Source organism: Carassius gibelio, chromosome B24, assembly GCF_023724105.1.
Source record: "Carassius gibelio isolate Cgi1373 ecotype wild population from Czech Republic chromosome B24, carGib1.2-hapl.c, whole genome shotgun sequence".
NCBI lineage: Eukaryota > Metazoa > Chordata > Actinopteri > Cypriniformes > Cyprinidae > Carassius > Carassius gibelio.
This window is the reverse complement of record NC_068419.1, coordinates 20,419,291-20,433,392: the sequence shown is the minus strand read 5'-3', so window position 1 is coordinate 20,433,392 and position 14,102 is coordinate 20,419,291. Positions and strand designations below refer to the sequence as shown.

General features: G+C 36.8%; 1 protein-coding gene across 2 annotated transcripts in view; it reads right to left on the bottom strand.

Annotated features, from left to right (window-relative positions):
- The window catches only part of plod2 (procollagen-lysine, 2-oxoglutarate 5-dioxygenase 2), a 41,572-nt gene extending 30,996 nt beyond the window's left edge, over positions 1 to 10,576 (bottom strand). For both annotated transcript variants that reach the window (XM_052596183.1, XM_052596184.1), the window contains exon 1: positions 10,197 to 10,576. In XM_052596183.1, coding sequence (XP_052452143.1) covers positions 10,197 to 10,293 — 97 coding nt within the window. In that variant the 5' untranslated portion in view covers positions 10,294 to 10,576. The remainder of the gene's footprint in view (positions 1 to 10,196) is intronic.
- Positions 10,577 to 14,102: the final 3,526 nt, after the last annotated feature.

The following is a 14,102-nucleotide window of genomic DNA, read 5'->3' as shown; positions in this document are numbered from 1 at the left end:
TCTGAGTGTTCACAAAAAATCTAAATATTGAGAAAATTGCCTTTAAAGTTGTCCAAATATAGTTCTTGGCAATGCAATTACTAATAAAAAAAAATACACTTTGATTTATTTACAGTATGAAATTGACAAAATATCTTCATGGAACATGATCTTAATATCATAATGATTTTTGGCATAAAAGAAAAAATTATAATTCTGATCCATTTTTTAAGATTTTAAAATTTTTTGGCTATTGCTAAAAATATACCCCAGCAACTTAAGACTGGTTTGTGTTCCAGGGTCACACACACACACATATATATTTTACAAAAAAATTACAAATCCTAAACTGTTATTATTACTATTATTGCACCATCCTGAGCACAAAATTTGACTTTTTTTAGTGCAGTAAGTCAAATTTTGTGCTCATGATGGTGCAACAGGATGGTGCAATAATAGTTATAATAACAGTTGAGGATTTGTAATTGTTTTTTTTTTTTTTTTTTTTTTTTTTTTAATTAAGCCAAACCTAAAACATCATCTAAATCTATTTCAAACCAAGTCAGTTTAAACAAGTACACAGAGTAACAGCAGCAAATAAGACGGATAGTAAAAGAGGCGTTCTCACTTAAGGCAGTTCTCGGAAGCATGAAAACTCTACTGAGTCACATAACTGACCTCATTAGGCGGTCTGATCCCTCAAAAGCCAGACTCTACCACAGTGCCCATTCATTCATACCGAAAGTATGTCACTGTGTTTCTCCAGCCGACCAGCACTTCCGAATTGGTGTAGGGAGTACCCTGTTCTGCCCGCTTAACATGAGCATGTTAACACTATCCCAACCAAAATCACCAGAATCAGCTGCCAGAACATAAATACACAAAAATATTTAGAGCTCAGACTTATGCCTCATTACACTGAGAAAACAAAAGCTGATGTCATATCGGAAGAATTCATGTAACCACAGATAGCTGTGACTCGACAACGAGATACTTATATGTAAACACAGACATGCAGATATTCCATTACCCTTTCTAAATCTTTCTGCCTGAAGCCAGGTGACTGGCAAATGTGTTATCATTTAGCGACCAGAAACCAAATTTGAAGGTTGTGCGCAGAACAAACTGAGGGGAAAAGGGTGGTGGGGCTATTGTAAGTCAGACATTATTTCAGCTGTCCGCAACTAAAATAGGAAAGCTTTCTCTTTTAGGGCTTGGAAATTTCCTTGATTGTTTAAACATGCCCCTGTGTCTATAAGCAGAGAATCTAGTAGTACACTAGCAAGAGGGGATGTGTGTCGATTGCACCCCTCTAGTGCAGCTGTAAATGCCTCAAGAATGGAACATTGCATGACGTCAGCAGCATCTGGTTTAACATGGGCTTGGCCACAATAGTTCAGTTGAGGATTTAACTTACCAGTAACTCTTATTTATTTCCCCATTGGCTGGAAAAACAATCACAAGTTTGAAGAACAAATATATAAAAGGGGGTCACTGGGTTGACATCACCAAAATTGGGCCTGCCGTCATCTAATGCTCACAATTACTGTAGTCACTTCCTGTGCTGAGCGGAGTTGAGAGTTGACTTGGAGTTGGAATGCTATATTGGCCAGAGCAATTACAGAAGCCAAACTTAAGAACAGCTTCAGTCTGATTCTGTAAATCCTTGTAACCTTGTGTTTTGGAGACCGCACACAGTTATAGGGGTTAAATAAGGATATGAAAAACAATGGTTAGCTATCACTGTTGGTTATTCTTAAACTGTATTTAGATTTTGCAGGTTTGGTTGGATTAAAACAAACTCTGGTGCGATTATTCTGTTAGTAATGTTCACTTATATGTGTGAATGCTGTCATCTCAACCAAACATGTGGACCCACCTGGCCAGGATCGAGTGAAATATAAGCACAACCCCCGACCAAAGACATCTATACCAACCAAAAACAGTATGTAATGACACAAGATGCTAACCTAAAAAAAGGACATGGTTTTTCTCTAATCGGCTGTTGCTGGTTACAGTTTGGTTGAGGCATAGGAACAACGGTCTGCTTACAGCAAATCCCCATGTGTGCAACGGAGAAAATCCTGGTGCTGGTTTGATTTCTTTACATATTTTCTAAGCCCTTTGTGAGGAATCAGCTAATAAAAATAAAATTATATACAACAAGCACCCAACACATCAATTTTGAATGTTTGGTAAGTTCATAAAAGCTGTCTAATCAACTTGAGACTATATCCTTATGGCTATTGTTTAATATCTTTAGGTTTGGTGTTAAAATGACAGTGTGAATGCTAAGTCTTCTCGTGTCCGCCATAGACCCTCGGCACAAACATCTCAGGTTCCTCGACGAAAACATGAGAGAAGTAAGAAAAAAATAGCATTTTCATTATCAGAGTGGTGCGGATGCAGCCGCCACCACCAACGATGAAGAGGATCCGGCAATGCCCACTCGTCGGAAAAGGCTGAGTCTCTTAAAAAAACTTAGTCTCTTAGCACACCGTTATTTGTGAGTACCGGCAACGTATGTGCCATCAGAGCGTGTTTTTTTGTTCAGTTGTTATGCTTCAAAGTGTTCTTGTTGCATGGTTCTGAATGCTGGAGAGTGTTGCAGAATGATACAATAAATCTGGTTGTCTTCTAAAACTCTTGCTTGAGAAAACAATATGTGGTAGAGAATTTCAAATGTAGAGCTATACAGAAGAACAAAGTGTCACAGTGTGGCAGTTGAGCTCAAGCACATATGGATGAGAGGGCTTGGACATGTATTAATAATGGACCAGCAACACATCATGAAAGTGACACTTAGATGGACACCACCTGGTAAGAGAAGACAAAGAAGACCAAAGATCACCTGGAAAAGGACAGTGACATCAGAGCTGGCAGAAAAGCACCTCACCTTGGGAGAGGCACAACATGGATGGAGATGATAGTGGCATTATGTCCCTTGTCCACACTAATTTGTTTTCATTTGAAAACGCATCTCCTTTTATGGGTTTAAAGTTTTGGCCTTACGTCAACACTGAGACAGCATTTTTAATCAAGGAAATCTGAGCATTTTGAAAACGCTCTCCAAAGTGGAATCATTTGAAAACACCATTTTCATGTTGTAGTGTGAACTGTGAAAACGGAGGCTTTTGAAAACGATGACGAAAGTTTAGTCATGCGATGCATATTATACCAATAGATATCCGTGTGTTTATACTGGTATTGTGCACGTTATGTGTTATGCTCCTTCCCGCTATTGCTACAGATCTGTTACTTTGTACACTCTTCATATCACAGTTCTGCAAAGATGAAAGCAAATTTACTCATGATTGCTATTTGTGGACAGTTGGGTGTTATATTTGAAGAACGAATGAAATATACAGGAGTATTAACATGACACATGTCATGTACATCACAGATATTTGCTGTTGTCCAGATCCTCATTTGCATACAGCTGAGCTTTCCTCAACTTTTCCGTTGCTCGGATCTTAGGAATTAACTAAAAATTCCCAGAAGTGAATTCACATCGCCATGGGTTTTCCTAAGTTTTGACCAGCTACTCGTCCCGGACCAGATGGTACAGATATGAATGATACCTTAAATTGGATGGCTAATTAAGGTGATGTATATTAGTGTTGGGCGATATGGTCAATTTTCCGATCGTCATATCGTCAGCCCGTGAGATTGATGATACAAGATATTATCGTGCATGGGTGGAGCAAGAGAGAGAGATCTTGTCATAGAATAACTATTTGGTGTTTTAAACGCGTGCAGATGCGCGAGATAGAGCCTATCACCAATAATCAAAAAAATATACTTTCAGACATACTAATAAACTAACGTTAAATATTAAAATACTGTATTTAAACCAGCTAGTTCATATATAGTCAGAAGAAGCGGTCATATCGAGTGTCCAGTGACAAATTTTCCGCATCTGAGCACGAAAGTTATCAGTTTAAATGTTCTGCAAAATCAGCCAACGGTGAAAATCAATAGTAGATTTCATTTAAAGTCCAACAATTTAACACTTACATTGGACATGCACGGACACATTAAATATAAAGTATTCCAAACAGGTAAGTTCAAATATTTGCAGTAAAGTTTAATTGAACTGATTCATTAGTCATACAGCGCTCCGGACCGTGCTCCCCATGGCAAGACCGACGCACCACATCAAAAACAAGAATGAGATGCATTCTTACATAAATGTGGCGTTAGACTCAGTTAGTGAGCGCTCATTTAAAATATTGCACATATATTTGCCATTCAGATTACTTGTTAAAGTACAATGAAATACCGTAATCTGCAAAAGCTATGTATTTTGCATGCATCACATTATGGTGCGGTGTGCATGAAAATAATAAAAGGCGTCAGAGTGAACTTATCCACAGTGGTTCTCAAATAGTCCTTCTATGTCTTCACCACATAGTGTGTGTTATACGTGATCAGTCTTTAAGAGAAGGATTACGTGAGAACCACTATGGATGATAAATTCGCTCTGGCGCCTTTTATTTTTTGTCTTTATTTATTTGTAACGCGAACAAAGAGTTAATATCATGTATGAGAAGAGCGCGTTGCCGTGTACCAGCCATCAAATGTGTGGGACACCAACTCCTCGCTATCTATCCCTTTCATTTCATGGATTTAACGAATTATCAGAGTTAAAAGCGTTTCAACTTCTTAAATGACTAAGTTACAGGCTCTAATCCTCTTTTGCGTGCGGTGTGTGTGTGTGTGTGAAATGCGGTGCTGAAGTGAAATAGCTTGGCAAATTTGATAGCAAAATTATAATAAGGCGCCCAATAAAAATAAAAATAATAATGGTTATTATTGGCTATTATAATCTAATACATTAATAGGTGAATGAGCCTAATATGGTCGATATCTCTGATTATCGTCGATACACAAATCGTCTATTGGCACAACCCTAATGTACATGTTATTAACTTTCAGATCTGATAGATAAAACAGGTGTAAAATCTCACAGACCTACATTAAAGGAACAAACAAGCCTGATCCCCTGACCAGAATATCGTAAATCCCACCAAATAACTTTTTTTTTTCACAAAAAAAAAAAAACTGGCCTGTCTTTATTGCATTTAGACTCCTTAAAAATAACTTCGGACATTAAAATGTTCTCTAAAATGATCATCTGTCTATGGAAACATGCATTTTGAATTGTCCCTAAGAGCTCATAGTCAATCAAATAAAAGTCACAAGCACAGAAATGCTTATTTCTGACAAATCTGATCAGCTGCCTGCAAAACTTGATTAGAGAATAAGTAAAACCACAGACTAGAGAACAAAGGGTTGTGGCACAAAGTTTGGATGTGACTATACAACTGTACTTTTGTTTGTCTTTTGGCTCGGATAATCATTTAACGGTTTGACAAACACAGCCAACATCCATCTAAACTGCTTATATAAACCAGACTTCTTTAATCAAGTGTGCGGTTGACTGACACCATGTTGCACAAGGCCAATTACAGTCTAGGGCTGCCAGGTCCAGCAGTCAACACTATAGACAAGCATATATGCTCTCTTTTACTGGGACTCGGAAGTCGTAAATCTTACACTGCAGTTCAACTCACAGGCCAATGTTTCATTGTGAAGGGTTCACAGAAGTCTAAACGTGGGTGGACATTGAAAACTCACAGGAGGTGATAGGTCTCCCGCAGGCATTTGAGTAGAGACGACCTCAAGAGACGCGAGGCAGATTGTTCACATTTAAACACTTCAGTTTCTAGGATATTCAGGCTGACGGATGGGTTTAAAGACTGGGTGATGTCATGCCGCAAACGCCAGACGTTTCCTGTGCCGTTCACTCCCTTTCTGTCTACATAAAGGCATGTATTTTTCTTTCTATAGCTTCCCCTGTGTTCAGGACAGCATGCATCATCTAGATACCAACTGTTAATGACTCTAGCTTAATTACTGTGCATAAAGGTACACCAAACCTCAAATCAGGGTCAATTAAGAAACCCATTTAGATTTTAATCTGCTCTGCACCTTAAATTTGGAAATTTACAGCCGCATTTCTTGAGACTGGTATGTGTCAGTGGTTTAATCGACAGCGTGTGCTACGTGGTAGAGTTTAAAGTCAACATAATAGATGGTGTTATTTCTTGTGATTCATCAGTGGACGTAATACCAAATCTAAATTAAATTTTTTGTAAAGGTGCTACTTTTCTAAAACAACTTTTCTTTTGTCTGATGTCATCATGCCCTCTTATTTTACATTTACATTTATTCATTTAGCAGACGCTTTTATCCAAAGACAGTGGAACCAATCAAAAACAACAAAAAGAGCAATGACACACAAGTGGCACAACAAGTCTCAGCCAGGTCAACACAGCACACGTAGCATGGGATTCTAAACAATACAACAAATAAAAAGAAAACAGAATAAAAAAAAGAATATAACAAGCTAGTTAGAGGTCTTTACACATACACACATATATATAATTGCATAATAAATGAAAAGAAAAATAGAAAACAAATATATTAGAAAGGTAGTTAGATTTTTTAAGAATAGAATTAGAATATTGAGTGATAAAGTTAGAGGGTCAAATAAAGATGGAAGAGATGTGTTTTAAGCCGATTCTTGAAGATGGCTAAGGACTCAGCTGCTCGGATTGAGTTGGGAAAGTCATTCCACCAGGAGGGAACGTTTAATTTAAAAGTCTGTAAAAGTGACTTTGTGCTTCTTTGAGATGGCACAATCAAGCGACGTTCACTTGCAGAACGCAAGTTTCTAGAGGGCACATACATTTTTCAGCCACACTCCTGTAATTGGCAATCTAATTGCATTTTTTTTGACAGTTTTAAAGTGTAATGTCTAGTTACTGGTGCTAAAATGTGTTCAATGCATGACTGTGACCACATTTTTATTATGTAGGTACCGATGCATGTTGTTGTGTTTTTATTGCCTTTTCTTCCAACCTGGTCTCATAAAAATACATGCCTCTGGGTACTTTTCTGCAACACCGTTTTTACATAACTTACTGCACGTTTCGCTGTAGTTTCAAAAAGAAATGTCCACTGAGTGGCACTAAAACCTGTAAAACAGTGTTCCTGTAGCTCAACTGGAAGAGCACTGCGCTAGCAAGCAAGCAAGCGCAAGGTTGGGGGTTCGATTCCCCGGGAACACATGATATGTAAAAATTGATAGCCTGAATGCACTGTAAGTCGCTTTGGATAAAAGCGTCTGCTAAATGCATAAATTTAATTTAATTTAATTTAATTTTAATTTAAAACACGGGTTCAATACATGAACCCTGGCAAGTTATTATGACATTGATATAGGTACGTATTGCTGTATTTTTATCACGTAATTCTGGTATGTATCGTGGTGGCTCAGAAGTAAAATATCCGGGACGTGTCACGAAAAGTTAATGCTCTATCGTGTTGGAAATATGCCCTACACAAAACCCAACCCTAAACCTACCCGATAGTGTTAAAGAATGCAAAACTGATTTAAAAACAAAACATTTGTTGATGCAGCATAATATTCTTCAAGTAACTGTGCAAAAATTATGCTTTATTAATTGAAACTGTAAATTTGTGTGAAAAGGAATAAAAGGTGTTGGAGTTTTACTGCCTCTAGTGTTCATTTATTTTGAAAACTGCAGTGATATGTGCTTATTGGTACAGGTAAGTTTTTGCCTTGAGACCAGGTACGTTTATTCAGCAATGTGTTGCGATGCAGAATTCATATGTTCAGGGAGTGTCACTAAATGTCAATGTTCTATCATGTTGGAAAATAACATAACCCCCTACACCAAACCCAACCTTAAACCTACCCGACAGTATTAACAAATGCAGGAGCATTGATGCAACTGTGCTATTTTATCTATTTTAACATTTAAGTTTTAGCGCAGGTTGAGGTGTTTTGTCGAACTACAGTTTCACAGGATTCATACAGGAGTGCTTATTTTTTGGAAATACCATACATGGAAGCTTTATATGTGATGATAACATCAAAAGTATAAAAAAATTTAATAATTTTGAGGTCATAATATTCTTCAATAAATTGTGCGAAACTTAGGCTTTGCTTAAATAGAACTCTGGCCTTGTAAATCATAATCTGTGTGAAAAGGAATAAATGTTGTCAGAGTTTTCCTGCCTCTGATGTTCATTTAAACTGGAAACTGCAGAAATTTGTATGTAGAAGTATGTTGTTTTGCCTTGCAGAAATGTAGGAAGTGTCAAGCATTTCCAGCGAACCTGGGTAGCCTGATTGATTAAATTAAGTCCTAGTCTTTCTGGTTTCATTCAAAATTGTTTTTGATTATGGAAGTAAAATATGTCACAAATGGTATTTCATGCTGGGCATCTGTCCATGATGAACAATACAAGCTTCTTATTTATAAAACAGATAGTGTGAAATGGCTTCTTCTTCTTTTCTTTTTTTTTTTTTTGCTATGACAAGGGATGATACTTAAGGTGTCAAGGCTCATTGATTTGTATTGAAACACCTTCAAATGCATTAAATGTGAAACAGAAGATTAACTCCTTGAAAACAGTGCTTTAGTTGTGTTATACTGAACGCCAGATGTTTCTGCCTCACAGATAGCCTATAAATATGCTGACAAAATACACACCTTTGCCCTCCATCTGTGTGAAACCACAGTCGTACAGTTCTCAAATGTGACACATGGCTGCACTTTGGGGTTTTGCTTTTGGAAAGTTTTACCCAGTGACCTTTCTAGAAAGATTCTTCTCAGACGGGAATTCATTAGTAAAGCTTGCAATAAAGTTCTGTCAAAGTTTGATATAAATGTAATGCTAAGTGACTAACTGGCATTTGATCTCAAGGAAATGACACATGAGAATTAGCACTGCTTGATTATATTGTGAATTATGACCCAGAGCACAGAGGATTGTTTAGAACATCTTAATGCATCACTCTGTCCCAGAGCTGGCTGGTAGATGGGTTACTTGTATTGCCTTGTATATACAATGCAAAGGCAGTTCTAGAACTTTCAAGAATAAAGATTGCAGCAGTCATGTCTATTTAACTAGCATCTTTATATCCCTATAACTAAAAAGGCACAAGCAACTGTTCTCAAACCATATGTGTTTTAGTTATTTAATAAACACATTTTAGGCTGTAAATGTTTTTATCATCACAAACAAATTACTGTACAACCTAATGTAATCCAGAAAGTAATTAAAAAAGTTGTTATGCTTCAAAGAAATGCTCAACTCATTAGGGTTAATTAACTGTGCATTAACTGTGTGTATTACAATTTTATTACATTTTAGTTATTGCACTACACGACTATAAGCACTGTAGATTGAACAGCATAGTGTTATATCTCACAGGCATAGAGTACATTCCCAAACGGCAAGGCTGTGTGAAAATAGGTCTACCTGACATTCCTCACGTCCCAACAAGAAGCAAGGTGTACTGTAGGGGAATCCGGGGCAAGTTGTCACACCTTTTCTTCCCAGAATGGGTTATTTATGAAAGTCTTTTTTTTTTTTTTTTTATAGACACAAAACTTAAAGTCTGGGCTACTAACTGATTAACTAAATAAAAAAAATGAACATTATTGCATGAGTGATGCACATTGTAACACTCTATGAGGTAACCTACCATTAAACAGCCTATTATGGTTTTTCAGTTAAATGTATAGAGTAAAACAGTTATGAAACACACAAGAAACACCTTAAACTTCTTTAAAGTCAACAGAGATTATAATTAAAGTCAAAACTTGTTCCAACAGATGATTTGTTTCATATATGTCAATGAAGTGTTCACTCGTTACGGAATATATTTTACAGAAATATGACATTGAATCTCAGTTTTCAGAATTCACACACAAACAAAAATGTCCTGAAATGTCCCCTAGTGACAACTTCCCCATGTGACTGTAGCTCTGCTCTCCCCTAACTGAAATGTAACATTTTACAGTAGCCTAGTTTTCAAATATTGAAGATCATTCATGTTCAGTCAAATTGAAATAGCATTATTTGTATTTGTTTCCTTCTATTTTTATTTCTTCTTCTATATGTTAAGCTTATGTATATGTGAAAGTTAAATGATTGATTGGTTAATGATTTCAAAGGTTATTAAAGATACATATCGTCATCGTCAAATTAGTTAACCGTTTCATAATTAGGCTATTTTATATAACGCGAGCGTTCTAGACTAGTTGCGTCGCGTCGCGTCGCGCTCGGTGAGAATGACGCAGCAGAGTGTGCGTCCCAATGTAACGGACTCTTACCTGCTGGAATAGCCTTATTTCTCTCGATGCTCTGGGAACAATGAACACAGGACATCAGCGTTAAAATAAACGCGTAAAAGCACCAAGGATGTTCCATCGCCGCTTTGGTGAAGTCCTCAGAGACGATGGGAACGAACAAGTTTGCGAAGTTTTTTTGTGGTTCTGCTGGTCAGTGCGCGGGGAGTCCTGGAAACCCCCGTGGTCAAGCTCTCTCGTAAGATCACCTAAGTAAAGTCATTTCTAGTGAAATTCAGTAGTAATAAATGTGTTTATTAGTCCCTTAAGAACGAGCTGACTGTGATGGTGCCCTCGATGTTCCCCAGACAGGGTGACAGGAGTGAGTGTGATTGAACAAGTACAGCTGTGTTTGAGCACCCCTCCTCCTGCAGTCCTAAAACACGAGCTCAAATAATGCCCCCTGCACCGCCCTCATTCACACCCAGACTCACGCGCTGCTTTCACTGTAAGAGGAGAGAGATAGAGAATGAGAGAGAAATAAAAAACTATCACGCTAAAATTTAAAATTAGCTCAAATTAAGTCTATTGAAACATATTGCACTTTTGACGACTTTGACCATATTTTGAAGAAAACGAACTGAGGAAAATTTATAAATCTAAGTATGTTTGTTTCTAAAACAAAGATTAGTGCCATCTACCAATAGAATGGGGAATCATCATAAAAAAATAAATAAATAAATAAATAAAAAACTGTACTGTGTGTGTGGTGGTTGGGGGTTTTCATACATTGTTAGCACCAGATGTCCCCACAGAGACCATAAAACGGGAAATCATATACATTGTGGGGAGCAGCTAACATGGGAGAAACATTATGAGAGAAAAAAAAGAACAAAACTTAATAAACATATACTAATGCTTTAATTGAAATATAAAAGGGTTACATTTAAGGTAGAAAAATTCATTGGCTCTTTATTTTTATTTTTAAGTATGGAAATAAACAGAAGTAAACAAAAAACAAATGTGTGTTTTAGACATACTAAGCAAAAAATATTAAAAGTATGTTTTTTTGGATAATACCAGTTTATACATGCACACACACACACACACACATTTGTTTTTGTGAAAAGTGGGGACATCCTATAGGCGTAATGGTTTTTATACTGTACAAACTGTATATTCTATCGCCCTTCACCAACCCTACCCCTAATCCTAACCCTCACAGGAAACTGTGCATTTGTACTTTCTCAAAAAAAAAAAAAAAAAAAAAAAAAAATCTAATTCTGTATGATTTTTAAGCATTTTGAAAAATGCTGAAATGGGTTATGTCCTCATAAGTCGTCCTCTCCTTGTGATACCTGTGCCATACCTATTATACAGAGTTGTGTCCTGATATGTCACAAAAACAAGAGCACACACACACACACACACACACACACACACACATATACACACACACATATACAGTATATAAACATATAAACTTTGTGGATAAAATTGCTAAGATCAGCCCAAATTTTGAGATGTCCTCTAAAGAGAAGGGGTTACAGCTGTTATCAGCTTATTTTAAAAACAAAATCAAATATGTGTTTGTGATATTTAATAACTATGACTATAATTATCATTATAATTATTCTATTATTATTATAATTATTACACTATTCACTCTAAAAACACTGGGTTATTATTAAAAAAAAGTATGTAGGTACGTATTTCTTTTCTTTTCTTTTATTTTCTTTTTACCCAAAATACTGGATTCAGCCTGGTGTTTTTTATTTTTATTTTATTTACCCAGGTGCTGGGCATTTTGTAAGCATGTCCCTTTTTGTTTTGTAGTATTATTTGTCATGTACCATGGCACATGAATAGATTAATAATTTACTGTATTATGTTATTTCCATCTGATACCATTGCTGCACCATGGTACAGCCATTTTAACTCTGTAAAGCCTGGCATATTGCATAATAATCATTTTTAAAGGAACAGTTTGTTGAATATTTAGACAGAATCTCAATAAATAAATATATACAAAGTTGTGATTCATATGTGATACATAAGTGTTTAATGGCTCATATCAGATAATATAGAGTTCATTCTCAAAGAGAAAAGAGAGAAACTCAGTATCATTAAAGACTGAACAAAAATATGAAATTTTGTGTAGTTGCGGCATTTTTATGTCCCAAAATAAGATTTTAATGTAAGAGAAAGATGCTATTAAAATGTGTTTTTTTTTCTTATTATATATATATATATATATATATATATATATATATATATATATATACACACACGTTGCATCTCAATAAATTAGAATGTCATGGAAACGTTTGTTTCAGTATTTCAACTCAAATTGTAAACACGTGTATTAAATAAATGCACTGAAGTAGTTTAAGTCTTTATTTTAATTGTGATGATTTTGGCTCACATTTAACAAAAACCCACCAATTCAATCTCAACAAATTGGAATAGTTCATAAGACCAATAATAATAATAATAATAATAATAATAATAATAATAAAACACATTTTTATTGAGTTGCTGGCCTTCTCTATGTTCATTTACTGTACATGTACTCAATACTAGGTAGGGGCTCCTTTTGTTTTAATTACTGTCTAAATTTGGCGTGACATGGAGGTGATCAGTTTGTGGCACTGCTGAGGTGGTATGAAAGCCCAGGATTATTTGACAGTGGCCTTCAGCTCATCTGCATTTCTTGGTCTCTTGTTCCTCATTTTCCTCTTGACTTCAAGCTAGTTGTGCGATGAGCTTCTCCATCCTTCATCCAGACTCCAGGATCTTGGTTTCCAAATGAAATACAAAACTTGCTCTCATCTGAAAAGAGGATGTTGGACCATTGGCCAACAGTTCAGTTCTTCTTCTCCTTAGCCCAGGGAAGATGCCTCTGACGTTGTCTGTGGTTCAGGAGTTGCTTAACAAGAGGAATACAACAGCTGTAGCCAAATTCCTTGACACGTCTGTGTGTGGTGGCTCTTGATGCCTTGACCTCAGCCTCAGTCCATTCCTTGTGAAGTTCACTCAAATTATTGAATCAGTTTTGCTTGACAATCCTCATAAGGCTGCACTGCTCTCAGTTGGTTGTGCATCTTTTTTCTTCTGCAATTTTCCCTTTCACTCAACTGTCTGTTAACATGCTTTGATACAGCACTCTGTGAACAGTCAGCTTCTTTGGCAATGGATGTTTGTGGCTTACCCTCCTTGTGAAGGGTGTGAATGATTGTTTTCTGGTCAACTTTCAGATCAGCAGTCTTCCCCATGATTGTGTAGCCTAAGCCCGGCAAATTGCCGGAACATTGCCGTGTCGCCTTCTGTGTGAAAGCAAACATGTCCCGGGATTGATTCCGGCATTGAACCCGGGTCGGGGACCTAGTAACATTGCCGGGTTCAACCCGGGAAGAGCGCTATGTGAACAAAAGCCAGATCTACTGCCGTATTGAAGTGATGACTCTTTTACCGGCTGTTTTTAAGGAAGATCTACGTTCGTGATGAAAAAATATGTGCAAACTGTAATAAAGCAGAGATCAGTTAGTTCTTCACTTTCCGCGCTGACGCCGAGATCGTTCGCTTGTTTCAGGGAAAGTATAACGTGCCTAACGTTTTGACTAGTACATTACACATCACGCCCTGATGTCACGTGTTGTTACAGGATCTTTACGGGTTGTGTGTGAAAGCATGTACATATTCCGGGTAATCACTGGCAGTGTGAAAGTGCAAAATCTAGCGACCCGGGAACAATTGCCGGAATACTTTACCTGTGTATTTGCCAGAATAGCAATGTGAAAGGGGCTCTAGTGAACCAAAGTGAGAGACCATTTTGAAGTCTCAGGAAGCCTTTGCAGGTGTTTTGAGTTGATTAGCTGATTGGCATGTCACCATATCAGGATGGTGGGTTTTTGTTAAAGGTCAAAATCATCACAATTGAAAGAACCACAA